The following is a 25,956-nucleotide window of genomic DNA, read 5'->3' as shown; positions in this document are numbered from 1 at the left end:
CCAGTGTGCCTACTGTTTAAATAAATAAATAAATAAAACATAAAAATATAATACATAAAATTAATTTAAACCACCTAGGCCACACAGCCCATATTATATAGTATTAGTTAAATCTTTTTCTAGTGTTAGTATTACAATTACCTATTACCTACATACATTTATTTCAATGAAGTTTAATACGTTCAGTTCTCCTAATATTTTTTGTTAAAAAAAGCACAACATAGGTATCAACCCTATTTATACATATTTTTATTTCAAATAAAACTATACATTTAACTAACCTTAAAATATTGCAATAAAACCAATAACTTAATTGAAACAGATTTTCCTTTGATTGAAATCCAGTAAATATTAAAAGCATTAATTAATTTGTGACCTTCAGTTTATTGATTTGTGAACCAGTGCTTTTGACTGTACTAGTAATAATGAAATGCATTCAAAGGATGTGTAATTTCTGTACTTTAGCGTGTAGGTAACATTGATGTATGTTTTCCGTGTTATATTTGTACACAATACTTATATTTTTTGTCAATTGGTGTAATTTTGTAAAATTTATAATAGGTACCTTTTATTTTTTGCTTGGTTCATGAAATGAAACTATTATTGTACCTAATCACTTTTTAAAATCCTCTGCCTTGATACTACCACGATCGTGTAGGAAAAAAATTGGATAGTAGAAATAGTATAAAAGTTTAGAGAAATATTGATTGAGAGCTAAAACATTAGAACTCAACGTTTCCAATTTCAGATAACTGCGCCACAGATGCAATGCTGATTTTCAGTGACCCCTCTGGCTTTACGTTTTTCCAATATAAAACAGACGCGTACTTAAAATAACGAAAGCCCATTATTATGCATTCACCAAGTAGGTATTTGGAACTCATTGTACACAAATATTTTGGTCTAAAACCCAATCACGTGCAAGTATTACATCGTGTCGGAACACAACTAAATATTTAAACTTTACGACCTTCCTCTGAGAAATATTGAATCTATTTGCGGATGGATATAATTAATACTGTTTATAGAGAGGCATATCTCCCATTGAGCGAGTGTTCGTGAATCACCCCGCTCCGGCTGATTTATTTCTGATACGATTGTTTTTTGTTTATCGTATGCATTGCATCGCATATTTTCTTCGACGTTTTGGTTTAAACATATTCTTTGAATTCATTTTGACTCGCGAAGTTGTATATTTTTGTTTAATGTAACATTGACGGATTATTTGAGTATTTCTCTTGATATGGAAGTATGGGGGCGTTGATAGTCGTAACTGAAATTCCTGAAGCTGAAAAGAAAAATTAAAAATATTAAATAATATTTTTGCATAACATTCCAGACCAACTGAAAGAAGCAAAATAGATTATCTCATATGAATGAATGAATGAATAAATACATAATACTATATAAGTATACTAAGTATATAAAGAAAATCTTACCCAATTTCGCCTTGGTAAAATATTTAAGAAATAAAATGCATGGTTGCAGCGTTCATTTAGGCATGATTTTCCCGTAGATGCGTAACCCGTAGTAGCTATGTGGCTTACATTCCCTAGCTACTACCACATGCCAACGCGCTGCAAGATGAATATTCCTGTGTTTATTGAATCACATCACATGTGAGTGATCGTGATTGCACGCGGCGGCGAGTGCAAATTGCACAATGCCGCCGATGCAGGGCAGGGTCGCCAGACGCTCTTTAATTAGGGCTGAACCGAAAAAATATCTCGTTCTGAACGGTACAGAAGTGTGAAACACGATAATATGTATGCAAGGGTATCAAGTTCTACGTAATAGTTTTTAAGAACTGCCTTATACTTGTATGAATTGCTTCCAGTTTTAGACTGGTGTGGTTAGTTCAGTATGCATTTGTAAAAGATACTCCCTATGAGCTAGAAGAATATCACACCACAACCCAGAATTTATTTACAGTTTATTGTTTTGCTGATAACACTCTGTTTTCTTTTAGATATACAGGTTGTATAACCCTGTCGTGTGTCGTGTGGCATATGTGCACTATAAAAGTGTACATGACGAAGAATTCTAAAATCCCTCAGTCGCCACCCCTAACAGAGAAAACAAACAGTTTCAGCGGACAACCCTGAAAGTGCTCCCTACGAATATGTTGATAAACACTGCCGGCAATTAGAGGATGACATCAGGGTCGGTGGAAATGAGTCAAGGGCGGTCACTCTTACCGCCAGGACCTTGGGTCGCTTGACACCTCATAAGATATTCATGCCTTCGTGATTAAACTTTCCTTTAATATTTATTTTATTGATAAAAATGTAGGTTAGACTTATTCCGCACCTGGGAGGTACAGATTACATTCATAAAATTCTTGAAAAACAATATCTTCAGATTTGTAAGAAGGTACCTACCCTATAATATCTATACCTGATAAAGTGATAAAAAAGGGTAACTACATACCTATATAAGTAAAAATATTATTACATATTTTGATTTGCCAAGTTTTATAACTGCGAAATTGAGAATTATTATAATAATATGTTCCTGTTGTAATTGATTTGCCATCAATTTTCCGGTGAAGCCTGTAAAATTTATGAATAGTTATATTTTATTTTGCTAGATTAAAGATATTTCCTAGTCCTTTACGATTATGGTGTTAATATAAAAATATATTATCTAAATTTGTGTAATATAAAAATATAATATAAGGCGTCTTATTTACCGTATTATCAAAATATTCATTTCCTCCCTTGAAAATGAGGAAAAAAGCCATGTAAAACTAAAAACAATGTATTACACATAAGGTTATATTCCTAATCATTATTGTTTTGATAGCGGCAGCCAATAACTACTTGTACTTATTTAAATACCTAATGTTATAGAATATAGATTGTTATCGGTAACGCCATAAAATGAACAAATAATATGTAATTATTTTATTTTATTAAATGAATATATTAACAAACGAACTAAATTCACAATGTGTAAGTATGTATGCAAATTCTGTTTCAAAGCCAAACGACTAAGTACCTACATCAATTTTGTAAAGCAACATAGAAATCCATAAAATTTATTATAGTTCTTGGATAAAATATATTGACCACGAATTCAAATTGAGATGGTATTGCGGTAGCTGCTGGACATTGTGGAGTTTGGATGGAAGAAACAATCAGACTGACGATGCTGTTTTGTTCTCTATAGATAGGTATAGGATCATAGGTACCTATGTACCTATGCGCGCGTCTACGTTTTCTGGAATGCATTCAATAGGTCGTTATATTTTTATATTTATTAACAGAGTAAACACACTATTTTTCTGCCGATTCATTTCGATAAAAGCGACATTCCGAGGCAGTGGTACTATGTGGCGAAATCCTCTTAAAAATAAATAGAATAATATGTAGGTAACTATACACTTCTTATTTACACTAAAAGTATGTACCTACATTGTTTACATATAAAAGATACTTTTATTACTCTACATTGAATGAAAATAGCAATAAACTAAATCAGTATGTGAAGCACGTTACGCGTGCGCCGTGTAGTGGCAAGGCCGCGGTAAATCGGTGCAGCGGAGCCTGCGCCGCGCCGCTGCAACCGCTCCCAACGCTCTTTATTAATAACAACTAAGATTTCCTTTGTTCAACGATCTGTATTCATAAAAAGAGTAACAAGTTAGCGAATTGTGAAATATAATATTGTTTATGTACCGTTGTGTCACAAATGAAAATTTTAATTATAGATAAGTAATATAAATTATAATGTATCAATCCTACTGTATAATTATTATTTTTTATCATATTTCATTTTTAGAGATGACAGTAGGTAGGTAATAAATTATGATTGGAACCGAAAAGTTACTTTACTCTCAAATATTAATAAATGTGATATATGTAATATTGTAATGTCAAGGCCTCGGCGCTATAATAGCGGAATCGTCACAAAGTAAGGCCTGTTTCGTCACACTCTATGCAACGCTGTTCCCGAGAGACGCATAAAAAAATAATATTTCCTTGAATATTATTAACATTAACAAAATATTAAACCGCTGTAAATCATGAGAACTAGACAATTTTTTTATTAGACTAACCGAAAGGCAGCAGCTTTCAAATAAAAAGAATCATCAAGATCGGTTCACTCAGTCGAAAGCTCTGAGGTAACAAACACAAAAAAGTAAATTTGAGAAAATCATACTTTTCTTGAAAGAAGGTTAAACAAAGTTCAAAATAAAGCTATCCCATATTATTTTGAATTTTATTTTACATTGTAGGTAGTATTCACAAAAATGAAACAAAAACCGCAAAGCTATAAGTATTCACTGTAAGATCTCTTTATACGAGTCTTTTATTTCCAACCAGCTTACCGCCCGCGGCTTCGCCCGCTTTGTCTAAAACCTAATAAATTATACACTAAAACCCTCCTCTTGAATCACTCTATCTATTAAAAAAAACCGTATCAAAATCCGTTGCGTAGTTTTAAAGATTTAAGCATACAAAGGGACATAGGGACAGAGAAAGCGACTTTGTTTTATACCTAGGTACTATGTAGTGAAGAAAGCGGTATCATCGATCAAACATACTCTACGCAACACACGATATTCACAAAAAATAGTTGGAAGGTGCGTAAGGCTGAAGGCAACCGGGTTAACTAGGTACATTGGTAATGTAGAGACATCTCTACATTACCAATGTACCTACCACATGAGTCACATGACTCAGGCACTCAGACATGGCTAGGACGAAACTAAATATTCCACATATAGGAAACTTGAAACGCCGGTCTTACATTTTATGATATTGGTCAATCAACACAAACATCTATTCATTCATAGATATGAATAAGCTTTATAGAAGCCCATTTTAAAACCGTAACATCATCAAAGTAATGACTTAGGTTCGTCATAACTTTACTTAAACACTGGAGTCATTAGCAAGTAACATACAAAAAACAATGTTGATGATTAACCATAACGCGCATCTGACTGCATCTCAGGCATACAATTCCTTACAAAGATTGAACTAAAAATATCTGCAAAGGGAGTCTAGTTATAGCAGTAATTGGCCAGTTACGTAATTCAGCCTACATTTGAGCCCTAAATCGGGTTGCGAAATGTCAATCGTTTAGCCTTGACCGCAGGGCGCGCCTGGTCGGATGATGCCGCGCCCCCACCGGGCCTCCGCAGGCCCCGTACAGGTTGCAGCGGAGCCCCATGTATGGTATGAGCTTTTGAAAGCTTGGCCTTTATACATTTCATAGTATTGTGTGAAAATACATAAAAGAAAATATATTTACCTACTTGTTGCTATATAGTTTATCAAAATTCACAGTAGGTAATATAATAATCTCCAAATTGACTATTTGTGAATTTAAAAATTATTATTATTTGATACTTATCTTTTAAAATATACTCGATTTAATATATTTGATGGAATCATCCATGCTTAAAATCTAAATCCATATATAATTATTAAATGTAGGTAATAATTACATTTCTATGGAAAGAAAGGTGAAGCAATTCCCACATTTTTAAAAAGGGTAGACTGTCCTTCACAAAAGTTTTAAAAGTCTCACCTTTCGATGTCATAAAAATGATATTTATAAATATTATATTAGCAAGGCCTTGAAATGTATGAACCATTCTTTTGAGAATATCAATGTCGAATAGTACTTAGAGAAAGAAAAATATTTGCAATTTTTCTTTCCATCTTAAAAAAGTATCGAACTATTTACCAGTAAATTGACAATTGATATCTGCTTACTCCGAAGTCGTACCATGCATTTTTTTTATCTTAGCATCTTATCTTTCTCTTTTTTTTCTCCATAATCCATTAAAAAGCACCAATATATTATACAACATTTCAGAAAATACGTAAGTAATTAATAACAATCTGACCAAAATCAATTAATATAAACATTTAGCATTAAAATATTCTATATTATGTAAGTAGGTATGTTGCCTGCAGGGCCCCACAAGTCCTGCACTGGGTCCTGGATCCAATAACCTGTTTGCGTTGATAACTGTATTGAGCCCGTTAGCTTATTACATACCTACCTAATTTTATTTATTTTTCATTTTTCAGTCTTCAATTAAATTATTTATATCGAAACAAATCAATCATTTGTGACTTCTTGTATCTATTTTGAAATATTGATATTCCAATGATTTTTTATTGGTTTGGAGGTACCCATATTAATATCATCTTTACATAGATAATAATTAGTACCTAGGTACTAAGTAACTCTTTTTTTTAATTCGTAGTTGTAATTTATAAAATCAAATCAAACTATAAATTTTTTCCTTTTTATTAATCAAAATCTCAAAATCTGTTTCTAAATATTTTATTGAGTGAGGGAATTTACATAAGCTCAAAAATGTCGAATATTCGTTCATTTCAGCATTAATTCGCTTATAATTGGAGAGAATACTTGGGTACAGCTATAACTCATTTTGCCCACGTCAGGGCACTCCCAGGCGCGATTTTATCACAGAATATTGCCTTTTTTCACGCAACATTGTTATGTCATAGTTAATTCATGAATGCGTTTAATTTGGCTAATTAGCCACGATAGGCCAATGCTATCGTTTGTATATTGATTCTGAATATTTTAATGGAAGATTTCATTTTAATAAGGTGACTTCTGCAAATTTCATGGTAGAGATAAGAGTCTTTCTTGTTCCTTTACTGATGCCGTTTAAACCATATTTTCTAAGCGTTGGTTACATAATATAATTTATTTCAAACTTACTATTCCAAGTTATATTTTTGCAAAGTGTTTACCACTAATACTTATTTTACAGTAGGTAATGTAATAGACGATTGTTATCTAACAAACCAATTATAAGTACTTACATACTGAGAATATTATTGCACTGTATAAATTACGACACAACAAAAATGTAGCTGCATTATAAGACGTAGGGCTTCTTCTCAGTCTAATCGGATCACCGATCTAACTTGCATTTAATCATTAATGCCATAAGCTGTTTGTTACACAAATTGTTTATTTTTCCCACGTACTATTACATAAGGAATTTAACAGGATTTTATTATTTTCTCTTTATTTCAGCTTAGCAGTTATAGGATAAACAGTATTATGTCGCTGTTATAAGCACCGACATTAGAGTTGGTTTGTATTAATTATAAAATCTTCGTTACGTCAATTAATTATAATAGCAATATTTTTCTCTAACAAAACCAATGAATAAGGAATAACAAAACACATTATTTTGGATAAACATTGTCTAGAGTTTCCTATAAATCTCACATTCATGACTAACTGCGCCAGTGAAATATTCATGAGCATTTATAAAGCTTTTACTGTTCAAACGATGTGAGATAAAACGATGATTGACTGAGTTAACTGTTATTTAGTGCTAAATAAAGTCGATCATAACTCGCACTGACTCAATATACACAAATACGAGATATCCGGGCCAAGGGTACTGCAGACAAACATTCACTTTTTACACAAAATAACTACAACGTATGACATCATATTTTAATTAAGGATGCTTAAAAACTTGAAATGTCGTAGTACTTATTTAAAATATACCTTAAATATTTTAGTAAAAATAAAACGCAGAAGTATAAAATAAGTGCTTTCAAATAGTTCCAGCTGTTGTCAATATAGGACCAAATTACGAAAACCCTCTACATATTATATTCAATACAATATTGAATAAATAACTGTGAGCTTTAATATTGTAAGTAGTAAATTACTATATTTCTAAAAATTTCCCCTTCATAACTTCTTATAGAATGTAGACATAATCAATATAATGTGTGTACCAAAACAATAACTTATTTGTAACTACGCAATATAACATTCTGTAACCGAACCTAAAGATGACCAATGCCAGGCTGAGTGAAGTTAAACAATTGGAGGTCAATGTTTACTGGACGCAGATGGACACACGAAAATATGTGACCTTGCCACCTGTACATTGTTTCCATTGGAATACGTATGTTCATTCCCATAGGCCATATCATAGTTGAACGTGTAACCTGTCATTAATTTACTTCGAGCATCAATTTGAAAAATGCTGCAACAGAAAAGGGCCTAAGTAGTAATAGGTTATTAGGTAATATCCCTACTTATCGTAAGTTTTTGATAGTTGATACAAAAAATCTCCTATTCTCAACCCATAGTTTTAACAATTATAATATTAGGAACAGGACTGTATTTCGCATCAATATTCGGCACCAATTTGCTAAAACAATCTAATAGCTTGTTGTGAACAAAACCTGCCACTCCTATTCGTGGAATATTTCCATTAAGATTGAAACGACAGAAGCGATCTTTAGCATATTATTTTAAAGCTGAAATCTTAGCTGGTGCTCTTTCCTGCTTCTCTTAATGATATCTTCTGCTGCATGATGTCGCAGTTTACCTAGTTAAAGTAATATCAAGGCGATTCATCATATCGTGTCGTAACAAAACATGGAAACATTCAGTTAAATAAAGCAGTTAGCAGTCTGTGTATACATATCTGCTCACGCGATGCTGTTTGTACAATTTATTGAACAATTATTTACCCAACAAGGTGTCATGGCTTAAGTGATGTGCCATTGATATGTCTTCTGTGTTATTTCTTAACAAAGTCAAGGAAGTTCACCATGTTAGGAAATATTTTGCAAAATAGGTTGTTACAGGATTGTTGCAGCATGTTCCGTATTAATTACCTACTTTGTTATCTCTGATAATTTCATCTGTGACTTCTTGCTCTTCAAGATTCCTGTTATCTAATCTACCTGCTGATTGCTTACTTCTAAGCCGACCAACTACATTTATTCGATGAGGAAACATTATTCATAATTTTAATAATACATAATATCACATACCTACTTCCGTAATTCCTGCGATCATATATCTCTTACACGCGGAAGTTCATATACAAAATGATGTTCGTCGATCTTTATTAGTGTAGTCAGCAGAGCGTGTTACCTCCCCAAATTTACTGTGGTTACTGACCGTGACATTCTATTAACCATTCAATCGATTGATTCATCAATATCTATCGTATTAACCTCATTTTTATCTCTGAAGTCTATCATTTAAAAATAACAAGATTAAGATGAGCATTTTAAATTTTTATTGCCCTTAATTCTTTCATTACTTATCCAGTCACCTTGCATCTATTCGCCAACTCGTATTGACAGCATTGTTATAGAATTATAAAAAAAATATCAACGATACATTTATTTTTAAACGAGAATTGGTGGAATAGGTTCTGATATTGAAACACTTAAGTAAAATAGAAGAATAGAATAATAATAAATAATGAATAATTTAAGCGAAGAGTGAACCGATACCTACTAGGGAAGCGCGTACCATCTCTTAAAGGGGTGACAGACGTGCGAGTAAGTACGCGAACTTGTGGCTCGACGACCTTTTTCGCTCGTGTGTCACCCCAAGTACGCGTACTTAAAAACCGTCGAGTAAGTTCGTTGACGATCCAACATGTTTGAAATTTTACTCGAAGCCCGCCTTGGCTCGCACGTCTGTCACCGCCGCGAGCCGAGTAAGTACGCGAACTTTAAAACCGCGACTTTAAAGTTCGTACGTCTATCAGCCCTTTTAGCGTTTGATCAGGCGAGGTAATTGTGGTTCGCTTCTCTATCTACAATAAAAAAAATAGAAGATAAAACCTGTTCATCATTGTTTTCATACTCAAATTATTTATCGAAAGATTAATTGACATAAACTACACATAAATACCTAAATATCTCATGCTGAACTGAAACTGTATAGCTATATACCATACACCTATAGAGTGCTATTTGTAAACAATTGCTTTTTATTTCAGGTACGTCCAAGAGAAATCTCATCAAGATAAGCATCAAGTAAGTTAATCCTTTAACAAATGGAGATAGCTTAGCAACCAAATCCCAGATAAAGCGTGGATGAAGACGACGTCGTGACGTCACCAGCGGACGGTGACGTCAGAGATCAAGGTCGCGCTCTCTAGGTCAAGCTGGCGGAGGCTGCTCCCAGACTGTTGGTATAGGTTGAGTGTTCCGTATCGATTACTTGAAAGTGATATTCTTTGTAAGATGCCGCAAGTCGTTTTATATTCAAGCGACTTCGCAGATTGTCAATAAAATAGATTTAAAAGACTTTGTATGTAATTTGTTTGGACCATGATGTAAGTATTTTTTGAGATATTTTTATAGACAGAAAAATTAGAAACGGGATTGGTACTTAAAACAATTTACATAATTATTTTATTTTTATACTTAATTAAAGTGAAGTTTTTCCCACTCCTCTGTTGTAATTATTTTTGTTAAGGAAAAGTAGGCACACAATAGGTAGATCATTCAAAACCAATTAAAAATACACAAAATAGAATTAAAATATCTCTTAGGCATCAAATAAATATTCTACAACTTGCCTGTATGTTTATTAAAATAATATTTGACAGGAATTACTTAAAACAATATTATGCTATCATATTTGATGGCGGAATTTACAAATTTTAAAAGTAATTTTAAACTCGTTTGTAACGCGGAAATGTTTTTGTTTGAGATAAGTATTGTTCAATGACCTTACTGTATTGTTTTATTCTGCGGCACGAATATTTTAAAAGATTTATATTATTTGAATTGCGTGTTTATAATATTTTATTGCGGTTTAATATAAAAAATCTTTAAAATAGAGAATAATATTGTGATATTTTAGAATTTACAATTCAGATTTTAAAACAATTGCCATTTTATTTTTAATTTATGATTTTCAAAAAGGCTCTATTTCTAAAGCGTATGAAGCTATGTTCATTAGTAACGATTTTCTTGAGATTGTAAACATTATTCTAAGGATGTATTTTCTGCTCATCTAGATAATATCTGTTATTTTTTACAATTTATCGACGTTAAATCGTCAGCAAGCCAGCCTGATTACAGGAAGAGCAGATGAACGGAAAATACCAATAAAAATTTATCGTTTTTACTCTACAAATCGATTATTTTCTACACTTTACGGTGTCATAAATTTCCGTTTGATAGGCTTTAGCGAGGGTATGCTAATTAATAAGTATGTACATACTTAGCTAGGTCCCGCGTTCACGTCAAAAGATGTGGCCTGTGGGATCGATCCTTCTTTGTATTTCCATTTATCGAGTATTTCAATTTAATTAATAATGAAAGTATGTATATGAAATATAGAAGATCATCCAACCTATCAAAAAAAATCAGATTACAACCAACATTAACATATTTTACGAACATTGAAACAAGGCAAGCAATAACAATTAAAAATAATTGCATCGCGGAAATTAACTAGGAATAATATTATAATTATTATACAAGTGATAACTGCGTTAAAAACAACCGACTTCAAACTTGCACTTGCAACATTTACAAATACAGACAAAAATGCTCATAAAATAAAAATTACTGGGCCTATCCGAATAAAATTTTTATGGGACCAATTCGACACCATCCCGCATCGAACAAAAAAAGAATCACGTAAATCGGTTCAGAAACCTCGGAGTAATCGGTGTACATACATAAAAAAACTTACCGGCCGAATTGATAACCTCCTCCTTTTTTTTGAAGTCGGTTAATAAAAAGTAGCCTATGTCCTTTCTCGGGTATCAAAATATCTCCATACCAAATTTCATGCAAATTGGTTCAGTAGTTTAGGCGTGATTGAGTAACAGACAGACAGAGTTACTTTCGCATTTATAATATTAGTATGGATTATTTGGTTTATCTTTCTTCCAATTTTTCGCGAAAATATAATTTCAAATAATATAAAAAAATCCTTTAAAAATTGATTAATTAGGTACTGTTTGTTTTATTTACGAAGGTTAGTTCGTAACTTACATCCGCACTTGGAATATTTCGACCAAAACAAATGCCTAAATACCTAAGGCATTTACCATTTATTGTTTGGGGATAAGGCCACAAAAGATTTATTATTATGTCTTTTATGCTTGACGAAACTTAGTGCAGTGCCCAATAATTGATGAGTTTATCTTTAAATGTAGAGCGCTAAATTTTTGTAACGATCAACCACCGGGAAAATGTTACTTATTGTACAAAACTCCTTCCTTACCTACTCAAAAAGATGTTCAAGGAAGTTTTGTCATATTAAAAGATTTATAAATTAAGCTGAAAAAGTATTAAAACGTGAACAAAGAACAATTTTAATCTCTATATGAGGGATCTTAAAAAAAGATTATCTATAATTGCAAATCCTTGAGTGACTTAAATCTGCGTTGAATGTTGACTTTTGTTCATCTCGTAAGACGCGATCTGCATAATATTTAACAAACCAGCTAAACAATCTTCTAACAGAACATCTTATTTCAATCTTCGCACATTCAGTTCTCAATAAACAAAAGTTCAAAAGATTTAACAAAATACAGTGTGATCAGAATTATGGTCAGTCAGTTTGTTTTGATAAATCTTCCCGGAATGGTCAAATAAATTCGTATTTGTTTGGCTGTCGACTCATACAGTGTATTCACTCAAGAAATTTAGTTTATATCCTGATTATTTTATCGAATAATTTAGCAACAGTTCCAAGCTCGATATCATACATGCCTATAAAGTCGACTTGCGGACGGCAATTAGGTAAGTATAATTTCATAGAATTTTCTAGATTTTATGTCCTAAAATTGGGTAGTATACAGATGTTTTTAAAATTGTTTAACATAGCTATGTATCATTTTTTATAATTAAACATGTATGTACCCATATTCTTGTTTCAAATAACAGTAGCCTTGTTAATTTTTGCATACTTTATTCACACCAACCAAAATCTTATAAAAACGAATAATTACTTGCATTTTTTTTCTCCCTCTTTAGGAACTCTTCATTAAAACACAAAAATAAGTGTAAGCCTTTATTAAACAATACAATATAATAATCTTCGAGCAAGCTTAACTAACACCTTTCACTAAAAAGCATGTTTTAACAATGTCTTGTGCACCGTCTTCGTCGCGACAGACGCGAAGGACATGGCGCGCCTCCTGGACCTGGCTGTGCCTGAAACAAAATTAAGAATAACATTAGAAGATATTATGACTACCGATCTTTAGAATATTATGCATCCATAACATTTTATATTTCATTGCTATTGACTAGAGTCTAGATCATTCGCTGCACCATACCTAAGTACATCAACAATTTATTCAGAGTTCAGACTGCACCTACACAAATTGTACATCCTTGAAAATTGTACCTAAGTACGACTAATGTCGTCAATACTTACTTTAATCAAAATAGTAATAGTAAGTAACAAATAATTATTATGAATTGAAAATGTAGAGGTTACTATTGTAATTGTATTTTTGGAATTATGACTCTCGTACATAGAGAAAGAAAATTACCAAAAAGTATAGTAATAAGTTCTCTACTTTTTGGTAATGTTTTAGGTAATTTAGATACAATAGAAAACAAATGAATTTTTACTCTCTTTTTGAAATGAGTAATAATGGAAGTTGTCTATGCCAGAATTAAGCGCGTCACACACGGTGAAGATACTATACAATCATCCATCCATCCATCCTGTTACAAATGACCCACAAAATTTCGGGTCATTTGTAACAGGATGGCGGTTCTACAGGGGTCTCAGGTACGCAATGACAAAAAGAAAAATGATGGTCAGAACGCTGATACCGGATACCTTAAGATACTATAACGTTTTATATTAGAGAATCTTAAAATAAAATATTATCGTATCTTCACCGTGTGTGACGCGCTTTACTGCATATTTAAAATAAAAGCTTTTAATGTATGTATATATTATGTAATAAATAAACCATCGTATTTCATGTTCCAACCGAATTGGTCTGACGTCCGCGTGCGACATTGTGATGACAAATGACTAGATACAATTAATGTCATTTTTATTGCTTTAAAATAATTGAATATACCTTTATTTACTATTTTTATACTCAATATTTTACGTATCGTCGTATAAGTTTACTTATCAGATAAATGTAGAGACAAATCTATGTCTCATTTCTATGAAATGATGTTCATATTTTTCATAAAGCGAACTCATCTTCCTATATTTCCTAACAAGATTACTTGAGATTAGGTTCTTGGAAACTGGATGAGCAAATCAGTATTATAATAAATTCCCATAGCTATTATGGATTTGCGACACACTGCGGCATGGTTACATTGATTTTTTTGACCTGCATTGACCTTATTTGATATCGTTTTTATAGTTCAACAAATCAACAAAAAAGTTACTACCTGTTAGCTTCATGAAGTTATATCGTATTATTTTCGTATATTACTTCGTATGCCATTACTTCGATAAGCCTCTACAAGTTTTTAAAACCAATTGCGTGGGTATTTTGGTATTACCTAATAATATAGAACAACTTCAAACCCGACATATTGATGTCGGGTTTAGACGGTAAATTATTTTAAATCAAATAAATATACACACAATAAACATCCTTTAATTTGAGATCACTCATTCATCTCTAAGTTTTTAATTTTTGGCATGAATTTATTAAAAAAATAAGTGTCGCTGAAAGTAAACATTGAACCTTCTTGTGACAGCGAGTATACAACGATAAATACATCAAAGCATATTTTCCGTTTATAATATTAAAATGTAAACTCCACTGCCGTTAAACAAGCTAGTCTTCAGAAATAGTTTTATAGCTAAAGTGTTCAGCGCTCAAGGGCCGTCTGTTCGCCCAATCGAAAGTTTAAAACATTTATTACAATACAAGAACTACATTCTTTGGCAACAGCATTCGAGGTATCATAATTAACATTATTTAGTTATTAGTAGCAATCAAAATTCCTGAAGCAAACTCTTACTGAAAAACATCTAAATATTTTTAAACATAAACGAATCTCAACTTTATTTGCATAAATAGGTACGTTTTCAACTCCGTAAATAATTAAAACACAATACACAAGTCATCAAGAACACAGTACACGGTTTATTAAACTCCAAACGGAATATAAAGAAAATTTAGACGCTCGTTTTGAGCTACGTCGTTAAAATATCTAGAACTGACATACTTGTGTACAGAAGTTAAACATTTATTACTCAACAGATTTGTATCGCGTAGAGCACCTCACTAACTTCTTAATACATTTGTTAATTTAACAACAAATCAACAGACTTCGCTCATTTGATTACCTCCGTGTAGAATGATGTTTCCCAAACATTTGTTTACGCGATCCACGAAAAAACAGCAAAAACATTCTTGCGAATTCTAAATACGCAAGAAATAACGTAGAGCACTTTTTATAGAGTCCTAGGATGCCCTAATAATATTCCTTATATATTTTTACGTAATAATAAACACAAATAAATTTAATATTTCCTACATATGCTGAAATATCGAAAACTTATAAAAACAATACTTCAAAAGTAAATATCTCTTTTTTGGCTGTGCTTTTGGTCATGTGTTTAATATATTATGGTATAAGGTTTGTTATTTGATATTTCGTTTAGACTAGTTACGAAGAATTGACATTAAATCTTATTAAATGGTAACAGAAAAGTGTTAATATATTATATAATATATTATATATTGTAAATCCTTCTTACCAAAATAGTCCTAGTGCGCTCCTGATAGCCGATGCCGCAGGACACGCTGCAGCGGCTCCACTCGCTCCACGCGCTCAGCTGGCAGTCGTTCGTTTGCAAACCTTTTACATATACATAATATTATTTATTATTAAACTGCAATATAGTCGGTACTTACTCCAGAAAAAAAATCATAAATTGAACCATTATTATTGGTTGTGTTATTGAAGAGTTGTACAAATGTTATATTAAATCGAAAAAAAATCTTATGTGGTAGTATCCTAAGTAACTTTGAAAGTTAGGTTAGTATCTACAGTTAAAGGCAATATATTTCTGAATGAATCTTATCTAGAACTGCTAAACCCATGTTCGTTCGTAAATATGGCCATTGGCCAACTATATTTCTGTGCTTCAAGATTGTTTAAATGTACATTCTTACCGCTAACTGCAGGTGGGACAGGCCCAATGGAGTTGCTGCTCACTCCGGGAACGAGCTGGCTAGGAGGCACTACTGCTCCGGGGGCACCGCCGCCTGTGAGAATATATGTTCGGGTTAAATTCCCATTTTTAGCAGAAGCAGATTAATTTGTCATCGTTTACATATTAACTTTACGGACAAAAGGATAATGCGTTAATTACTATAAGAATGTTGTGGTCATTACCAGATTATGGAAAAGTTAGCGTATATACTTTAATTACTATAAACTTATAGAGGCTTCTGTGCTTAAATGTTATTTACGTTTTTCCCCTTTCGTATTAACCTACCTACCCTATTAGGTACCTTAATCCAGGTTGTACGTAAGACAAATAAGCAATTTAGCTTATCTACAATACGTAGTAAATTAGAGGCAAGCACATTTATTATTCTGTTTTTCCGTTTGCATTCGGTGGCTTTCCCCTTTAGAATTATTTTATAATGACATCAAATAGTATAGGAAGGTAAACAAAAGTACACCTCACCTCAGTACCTACAATAAAGCCCTAATGATTGAGTTGTAAATAGAAACTGCATTAGTGCTTTTCATTGAATCGTAGTATAATTACTGCTTACATCATACTAGGTACATAATTACTGACCTTTAGCTCAAAACTAAGGTAGCTAGCTACTAGTTATTATTCTGTGACTAAGGCTCAAAAGTAAATCAGAGCTGACGTGATAAGTATGACATCACTGGGTCGTCACAGATTGATGTTATCTGTGATGAGTCAAGGTTACAATCAATTACAGTGAGAATTCAAATTCATATGAAGTAGTTATTAAATTATAGCATTGTTACAATTAATTGAAAATGTTTCTGTAATTAGAGTGAAGTAATATTCTTCTGTCTGATAATTAGATTAGGTACTTTACACTGATTGTTGTCCGTACATTTGTTAGCGTGTGCTTATTCCAAAAATAGGATTTCGTATTAGCCCCGTGAAAATTTATCACATTATCAATTATTATATTTACATACTTTTCCCATGGAAAATTCACAAGAGAACATAAGACGTCGCTTTAATCACGTTACAAGGATATCTCAAAAATGTTTTAGTTGGCATGGCTATCGCTGCCAGAAAGAGAAATACTTACCCATTAGAACTTTGCAAGTATCCATGCATTCCTCTTGCGTGAGGAAGTTGTTCTGGTTGCCACGGCAACCGCCGTAGGTGAAGGGAATGCACATGCCCTTCATGGCGACGAACGCCCAGCGCTGGTACACCCCGCGGCACGGGCCCGTCTCTGCTGCCTCCATGCATATACCTGCATGGAAATTATTGATCTTTACATGCAGATACAGATATAGATGAGACTTGTACAGGAAGAGAAGCAGTTTTTTGCCCATAATAATATATGAAAAAGTGTCTACAAGGGTAAGTAACATACGTTCTGGCAACTACTTAATATTGATACAAATTTGGACTTTGGTCCTTTAAACAGGTAGGTAGGTATATCAATTTCGCAATTTGATCACAATAAACTCACGAACCGGAATTCAGCCCTATCTTGAATCTATTCCAGGAGTATGAATCTATTCCAAAATATTTACATTTACAATTCTACCCAACTGTAAATTACTAGAGCAAATTTATTTGTAAGTGATACCTACTGAGAATTAACAGTATACATGTTTGTTTTCTAGAAGAGGATAATAACAGATGATAAACACTATCTTATTAACTATCGTATATATCGACATGCATCCGGATAAATTAAATGGACACGCTTGGTAAATACAAGATTAATAATATTTACTAGGTCCGACTGATCACGCCATATAAGTTGTTTTACTAGTTAATTTATTATTGAAAGATATTTTAACTTTTTGGTAGCGTAGCTGTAGCCAAAGTAAAACCATCGTGCTAAATTTATACTGATACACGCAAATAAAACTTCGAACAGAAAAAAGTTAAGAGGACATCATACAGCAAAAAAAAATCCTGGTTGAACGAGTTGAACAGCAGGCATTCGTAATTAGAACTGTCAGGTTATAGGTTTAACCTATCGTAACAAAGCTCACGTTTGGCGGTGGGCATGTCGAGCGCGCAGTCGGCGCGCTCCTGGCAGGGCCGCTGCTGCAGCAGCTCGACGCGCGCGGAGCAGTCGCGCTGCCGGTCGGCCGGCACGAGCAGCAGCCGCGTGCGGAAGCGCACGCCGCGCCCGCACGACGCCGAGCACGGGGCCCACGCCGACCACTCGCTCGTGGGGCACGCGGGGTCCGAGATGTCCTGCTCCTGCTCCGTGCACTGCGGCTGCATGCACTTGCGGCTCTCCTCTGCAAGTGTAACATAATATATATAAATGAACGCCGCCTCAGACGAGAGACGTTGATAGGATTATAAACGCAACCAAAGTACAAAAGATAGAATTCAGCTTATACTTCGACAAAGTAATCTAGTAGTCAGTACACTCTTTTGTTGATGTATAGTACATTTAAAAGCTCCAATACATTCAATAATATATCACAAAAAATAGGTCTCACACTAGCCAATGTGTAGCTCTACAAAATGACATATTTAATATAATTTGCCTACAAATCCAGTTGAAAGAATTGGTCAACTTACCGACTTGCACCAAAGGACACTTCTTAATGCCCATGTGGTTAAGGAAGTGCCTCCTGCGGGTGGACATGCCGACGCCGCACGTGACCGAGCACTCGCTCCACTCGCTCCACTCCGACGTCTTGCAGATTCCCTCCACGTCTTCTGTGGGAGCATTAAATTCGTTCTCTTCTTCGTCTGCGTTGTTGTCCCCTCTAACAAAAATCAATTTTTAGCCATGTCAAGTCGTGAATGTCTTGAGTAGGTTCACTCATATCTATCAAATAATATTATAGTCTGGTCAATTAGTTCAATAAGTTTTAATTTTTTTCGGAGTGTTTCATTTAAATATGTTGAACAGATTCAAAAGAAGATTAGAAAAATAGCGTTGTAAAGCAGGTTTTTACGCAGTTAACTACGAGTTTTCCTATCCTTCTGCGGCATGCGGTACTATGTTTCATATGTAAAGATAAAAGTTGTAAAATCCATGTATATAGGACCTTTATAGTAATTAAATGTATTGTATATAGTTCTGTTTTAACTTTATTATGGCATACTGTATAGCACATACAACAAGGAATAGGTACCTTAGAAAAAACGGGTAAAAACTTGGTGGTTTACATTTACAAAACCACCAAGTTTTAACACGATTTTCAACGCTTTTCCCTTATAAATCGAATACTAACTCGCACTCGGGCACAGCGGCGACGCACATCTCCTTGGAGACGAGCTGGCGGTCGCACGCGAACATCTGCGCCTTCTGCGGCATGCGGTACTCGCGCGTGCGCATGCGCAGCCCCTTGCCGCACGTCACCGAGCACGCGGACCATGCGCTCCACTCTGTTACTGCGCACTCCGCTGCAGATACATGGAGTTTAATAAGATAGTAGTTGCTATCACTATAATACATAACTTCATTTGAATAATAACATCACACAAGTTATGGCTTACAAGTCATAGGAGAAGCGAAAGGAACTTGAAAAATGGAAGGGATTACAAGCATATCTATTTACTGTTTTACAAACTAACGTAGATGCATTAATGGTACAGAATTATACAACCACACCGATATATTATTTATGTTTTTTAATTTTGCTTCGCTTAAATTGGTAAGAGTTCATATTTATTCCACTTTTCAAATGCACATCTTATTTTAGCACATCTATTAAATCTATGTACTCACGCCGATCCACGGACTGGCTGTTCTCCGCCTCCTCCGCCACGAAGCTCTGCAGCGTCTCCTCATCACAGCCCCTGGAGATGAGCTTCTCCCGTGTGAGGTACAGCCGGGCCATGGGCTGCATCTCCTTCTGCTCCGGGTTGTAGAAGGGCGCCCGAGGGTCCTCGGGGTACATGGTCGTGATGCGGTACATGCGCTCGCGGGGCACTGACTCCGAGTTTGGCGACTAGACATGAACCAAGAATTTATTATTTGCACACAATTTTTGTTAGTATATTTTTTACAGGAAAGTCCAGATGTTTTTATTTAAGAAAGCACTCTCTTCAGAAAAGTTGTTAAAATTCTATAATTATTGATAGGGACTATAACATAAATTAACAGTGATTACTATTTCATCATGCTGAACTTGGTGAAAGGCTATAAATCAATAAAATATTACACAAAAAATTTAATAGGTAGATAAAGAATAACTTTTCAACAATGTCCTTGTTTTCCTATCCTTGTTCTACATAAATAAAAAATATTCTGCAAGCTACGTACCATATAAGAGATACCATTATCAGTGCCGGCGTCATACGGGAACAGGTCCACGACCTTAGACTCCGCCCACGAGCAGTCCTTGTTGCACAGCTCCAGCCCGTTCACACCCACCACCCAGTCGGGGGATGGACCTGGTAGAAAGGAAACTTAGTTATTTATGAAAATCTAGAAGAAAGGGCTAAACTGTATGACGACACAATATTTCGTCTGCGTCTAAAATCCGCTAGGAATATATTACGCGTTGTCTGCTAGTAAAAGTAATTTGAAGCGCCAAATAAACACCCTTTCTGTAGTTTATTAGTAATAAGTTCATCGTCCTCCTAAATAATAAGAATATTACCGAACATAGACGCAACCGAGAGGAGATGCCTCTTCCGATCCACGGTGAATGCAGCGCTAGTGTTAGAATTGACCTTCGGGTACCACAGCCCCTGCGCCTTGACGATGGAGCGCAGCTTGCCGCCCTGCTGCCGCAGCTCGCGCTCCAGCAGACCCACGGAGCCCCACTCCGCTAGCGACCTGCGATCGTAGAATATTTTTTTTTTTTTTTGAATTAGAAAAGGTGAACGTTCCCTTATTAGGCGAGACCAAGGCGAGACAGAAAGACGGTACCTAATATTATAGAGACCTTACAGACGTTTCACATGTTGACGGCAACCAATTTTCCAGAAGATTATGGATTAGATATTTAAAAAAAATTTAAATATAAGTATAACACAAATACTCTGACCGCCAAATTAACTTATTGATGCGGAGATCTTTTTTTTTCCTTGATACGGCAATTAGTTGCGCTAGCAACAATTTTATTATTAAGATAGTATCATAATATCATTTAAAAATTACTATTATTTATTATAATGGCAATTTCTAAATCATATACCTGAAACCATCAGTAGCGAGCTGGCCTTCGCCCCAAAAGCTGAAGTTCTTGGGATGCGTTGCGCCGATGACGTCAGAGAAGTGGGTCAGCCACAGCGCCTGCACGGGGAAGTCCTTCGGGTGCGTCTGCGCGGACCATAGACCTTCGAATACCATCTGTAACATCAATGGAGAATTAAATTCTAAAACGAAAAATCTGTTAACAGAAATACTTTTAAACTAGCTGTTCACGTTCTACACACACGGATAAAACCATATGGATAAAAACAACCATCTATTAGATTACACATTTAAAATATTTATACATGTTTAAAGTATTTAAGTGAATACTACTGTTCATTCAAAAAGTCCCGCATTTATTTTGTACAAATTAATTAAGTGAAAATAATTAGTAGATTGGAAAGGACAGAATTTAAAGTAAATACAAATATAAAAGACGCGGGCTCGAATCCCATCTCGTCGTTGAATTATTTATATTTAAAAAGAATCATACAAACACAATCGATCAATCACATACAATCTCACCTTGTATTTAGCATCGTCGCAGGCGCAGCAGTCAGACGCGGTGACGGAGGTGTCCTCGCAAACCCGCTTCGTCAGCTGACCGTCTTCGGCGTACCATTTGCTGACGTTCTCGTATACCATAGCTCTGTGTGGTGAAATAAAAAATATTAAACACTAGCCTTCCACCCGCGGCTTCGCCCGATTTGTCTAAAACATTATCAATCACTAAAAACTTTCTTTTGAATCACTCTATCTATAAAAAAAAACCGCATCAAAATCCGTTGCGCAGTTTTAAAGATTTTTGTTTACACCATGTAGTGATGATGTACAACATTGATACCTACTTCAATTAAACCATTCGTCTGCACCGGTTCTACAAACAATAAATTAAAAGTTTGCTGCTTTTCAACAATAAACAAACAACAAGTTAAATGTAAAAAAAAACCCTGGCTTTAGAATGTAGAGTACCGATTTCAACTGGTTTATGAAACGCGCGTACCAAACCACAAACTTACTTCAACAAAACACATCCAGATCCCGCGGGCGGCGCCTTCCACATGACCTGCACTTCAGTCTTCGGCAGATCATCAGCTTCCACCACAGAGTTGATGCACTCTTCATCAAACTTGGTGAGCGTGTCTGCGAACAGCTGGAACTGGCCTTGCTTGCGTGTGCTGCGGGTTTGCGCGGGGTCCAGGGGGTCGATCTTGATCTGGAACTTGGTGAACTGTTGCACCACATCGTGCGTCCGGGAGCCGACTAGCGTCACTGGTATAAATGGAAATGCTCTTAGAGATTGGATTCAGAGGCATACACCGTTTGTTGTATAAAAAAATGTAGAGACAAATGTGTTATGTTCGTTACAGTAGCTTTGTATAAATTTCTGTAGCAAAACATTACATAAATATTATGTTGTTCTTGTGAAAACTGGATACTATTTCAAAAAATATATTTTGGAAACGTTATTCAATCGAACTGAATTCGTCATCCTTATTGAAAATTTCCTTTTTATATAAAAGTGAATAATATTATTAGTTATACTATAAATAATAATCAATGTAATTTTTATGATAACATAAAAAAAACAATGTTTTATAAACACGTGATAAACTTCCTCGTCAATTATCGCGAATTCTTGTGAACGGAAACGACTTGCCACAGAGGGAATATTATTATTTTATTTGTACCTACCAATAATAACAAACAAAAAATGCATTTATAAAGAGAAATAGATCACGATTCACGGACCGTTTTTATTTTATTTGTAATGCATGTTCCTTCATTCCTCCGTAAAAAGTACCTTTATTATTATCTAATTTCTCTTTATTATTAGTATTTAATCAAGTTATTGCGGGGATTTGCACATAACCCTGGAGTGCTGCAATCCCTCTCTTTATGTGTGCCGGACATGTACACTGAGAAGCGTCACAGGCCGCCGTTACTCTACGTCCCTCAGGCGCGAACCATGCTGCTCGCGAAGTCTCCTCTCGTGCGAGCACTAGGTACGTAATCTCAATGACCTCCATAGCAAAGTGGATATTTTTACGTGTCCGTTGGGTGAATTAGCAAAGGTTCTTATGTATACTATTAGCTATTAATTGTATTATTGTTTTAATTTAGTTCATAGATAGTAAGTTTATATTGTTTTTATTTTAAGTTTAGTTTTGTGTAAAGTTTAGTGTAAGTCAATACCGCATTAGGTTAAGCCTGTAAAGGTAATTGATGTAATGATAAATAAATAAATAAATAAATAAATAAATAAATAAATAAATAAAATCTCACCCACACAACTTGGTCAGCTTTCAAAAGAAATAGTTACTTATACTTACTAACTTACTTAGAAATGTATTATTTTTTCGAAATCTGGTAAAAAAAAACCATAACATAATATATATATCTATTCTGCTACTGCTGCGTGTTTTATATATCATTTTTCGCCAAAAAATCATACCTATACAGATTAAACTAGAATGTAATGTTCTGAATAAGCTGGTTTAAACTAACTCCAGCTTAATAATATAATATATATTTTTAGGTAGCACTTACCAACATATCTCTGATCGGGAGCATACCGCTCCACCTCTCCATTGATGATGAGGCGGTAGAAGTTGTCCCCGGGGGACTTCGGGGACGGATCGTCAGGTGGGGTCAGCTCGCACCCCAGCACCGACGCCACGCATAGCGTCACAAACCACGCTCCCAACATTGTATAGAAACTGCTCATACTGTGAATTGATTACATTAAATCTGTTAAACATGGTTAAATTTTGGTTTTATTTACATTTAACATTACGTCTTTATTTTCATTGTTTTAACCTTTAAAAGAACGTCAAGTACGAAAATTTTCTATTCATTTCATATTTTTTCAATAACTGTGTCTGAAACAATTTAAAATGCGCAAACATAATAATAATACTATGTAGGTTGCGTGCTTTTAAGAACATCTCGTACTTGCGACAGACGGACGTTGCAATATTAATACAGATGATTGTTAAAACAGCTTCAAACAATTTGCTTAAATCACTTGATTTCGACCGTTGTCTCAAAGTTTGTCGAAGTGATTGAAACTTTTGTAATAATTCAGTTAAAACGGATTTTCAATGACACCACTTTTCATCATGGAACCTTTTTTTTTTCAGTTAAAGTAGGGAATATTTATTCTTTGAATAAATGAGAAAAAAATAAAAAGCGACTTACCACAATGTGTGAATAGTGTCGGGATGTGGAGCGGAGTGCGATACGGGAACGCGGCGAGAGATAACAGGTCAAATGTCGAGGCAGAGCCACGCGTATCTGGGCTAACTTGCTAAATTTATGATTATCACTTTTCTGTTTTTCTTAAATATGTTTATGAAGTTAAATAGAAGGTTTTAAGTCCATATAATTTCTCTCTAGTCTCTACAGTAAATATAGAGACAGTTTAAATATAGGTACCTAAACAATCTTAAATTTTAATGAAAATACATTTGAGCTCTTAATATTCTTCAATTTAAAAAGCTTAATTTAACCCTATGTAACGTCTTCTCTTGTTCACTCGCAGAATAATGTTACAAAATAATAAGAACACATCTGATGTCTGAACCATTGTAATTAATTGTACTAAGAAAATTATAAAGATGTAAGTAAGTATTCAATAGGAATGCTAGCAGTGTGTAAAATAAATAATTATGTATCATTTAAAGTAAAGGTTGAACCAATCTTAGGAAAACTTGAATCAAATTAACGCGTGTCTCTATACTTACTACGTAAAAACTTAACTTCATAATAATTATTAGGTAGGTAATAATATTATGTAGATCTTGTGAATATTTGATTGCACTATGTATTAAGAATTATTTTAGCCATGTATTTTGTAATCCGGAGTAGGTATAATCGATCATTATTTTTTTCATTAGACGACTTAATATTTACATTTGTTTAGGCAATGACCCATTTAAGAGTAGGTAATTAATAATATTCCATAGAACATACACCACATAGAGAACTAAAAACCGTAGTTGGCGCCTTTATAATGAGGTCCGTTTTATGAAAGAAGCATGTCATCGCCCAAGTGCCGACTTCCGCCTCCTTAGCAAAGGTCTGACCGCACTGGGCGTCGCGTAGACGATTGGTCAAATTTAGCCGTGGCTCGTAGTTACCATACAATTTCATAGAAAGGATATTAAGCTGTGCCGCGTAGTTACGCCTAGTGCAGTCGGAGCTTTACCCGCGCGTGCCGCCCGCCGGCAGCTGCGCCCACGCATCACTACAGGATATTTTCATTTCGTTACGGCTAGGAATGCGGGAAAGACGTCGGTGACGTCAGGCTTTAACTAGAGATAGTAGGGTAATTGAAAAGAGGTGTAATTGTGCAATACGGAAGAGAATAATTATTTCTTTAATCCGTATTTTCTTTGGTTTCTTGAGAGTTCTGAGTAGGTAATGTTGTTTATATAAAAACGATTTCTTTTGGCCCTTTTTTATGTTTTAGTGCTTTAATTCTAGGTTTCCTAAACACCCAAAAATATTTAATAAAAATTTCGTATATTAAATAAAATCCTCATCAAACGGTACCAGGTGATTGTTATCGGAAGTCGGAACACCAACTGTCCCAATATTATTAATTCATTACCAAATCGTTAGCACGTCATTCGAAATCACAAAAGGTTTATAATATCTCCGACCTTGGCTGAGTTTCTACCCTTGTGTCCTTGACTTCGCTTCCTGAATGCGTGACTGACATCTGCTTTACAAGTATTTTTCTTGATTGATGCGTACCAGCGTAAATGTTTGGCTTTACTAAAATATATTTGGATCATTTCCATGTAGGTATTGAATGCCTTGATATTTATTTAGTATTTTTGCTTTTG

General features: G+C 34.4%; 2 protein-coding genes across 2 annotated transcripts in view; one reads left to right on the top strand and one right to left on the bottom strand.

Moving 5' to 3' along the window:
• The window catches only part of LOC123692115 (phosphatidylcholine:ceramide cholinephosphotransferase 2-like), an 83,587-nt gene that overhangs the window by 5,988 nt on the left and 51,643 nt on the right, over window positions 1–25,956 (top strand). The gene's annotated exons all lie outside the window — the stretch shown is intronic.
• LOC123692113 (spondin-1) lies at window positions 12,807–24,434 on the bottom strand. Its single transcript, XM_045636756.1, has 15 exons — window positions 24,305–24,434; window positions 23,654–23,832; window positions 22,123–22,375; window positions 21,629–21,752; window positions 21,105–21,259; window positions 20,565–20,743; window positions 20,225–20,355; window positions 19,688–19,910; window positions 19,191–19,362; window positions 18,529–18,719; window positions 17,985–18,239; window positions 17,057–17,227; window positions 15,923–16,015; window positions 15,505–15,605; window positions 12,807–12,962 (listed from the first exon to the last, which is right to left on the bottom strand). Exons 2-15 carry the CDS (start codon window positions 23,829–23,831, stop codon window positions 12,888–12,890), a joined length of 2,301 nt encoding a protein of 766 aa, XP_045492712.1. The 5' UTR covers window position 23,832; window positions 24,305–24,434; the 3' UTR covers window positions 12,807–12,887.

Source organism: Colias croceus, chromosome 5, assembly GCF_905220415.1.
Source record: "Colias croceus chromosome 5, ilColCroc2.1".
NCBI classification, from domain to species: Eukaryota; Metazoa; Arthropoda; class Insecta; order Lepidoptera; family Pieridae; genus Colias; species Colias croceus.
This window is presented reverse-complemented; position numbering and strand designations above follow the sequence as displayed.

Excerpts from the sequence above, each read along its gene's own strand:
- LOC123692113 (XM_045636756.1), bottom strand. The coding sequence starts at position 23,831 with ATGAGCAGTTTCTATACAATGTTGGGAGCGTGGTTTGTGACGCTATGC. Across the intron at positions 19,363-19,687 it reads CAGCCAGTCCGTGGATCGGC|CGGAGTGCGCAGTAACAGAG; the intron begins GTGAGTACATAG and ends ATGTATCTGCAG. Across the intron at positions 17,228-17,984 it reads CGACATGCCCACCGCCAAAC|GTATATGCATGGAGGCAGCA; the intron begins GTGAGCTTTGTT and ends ATTTCCATGCAG.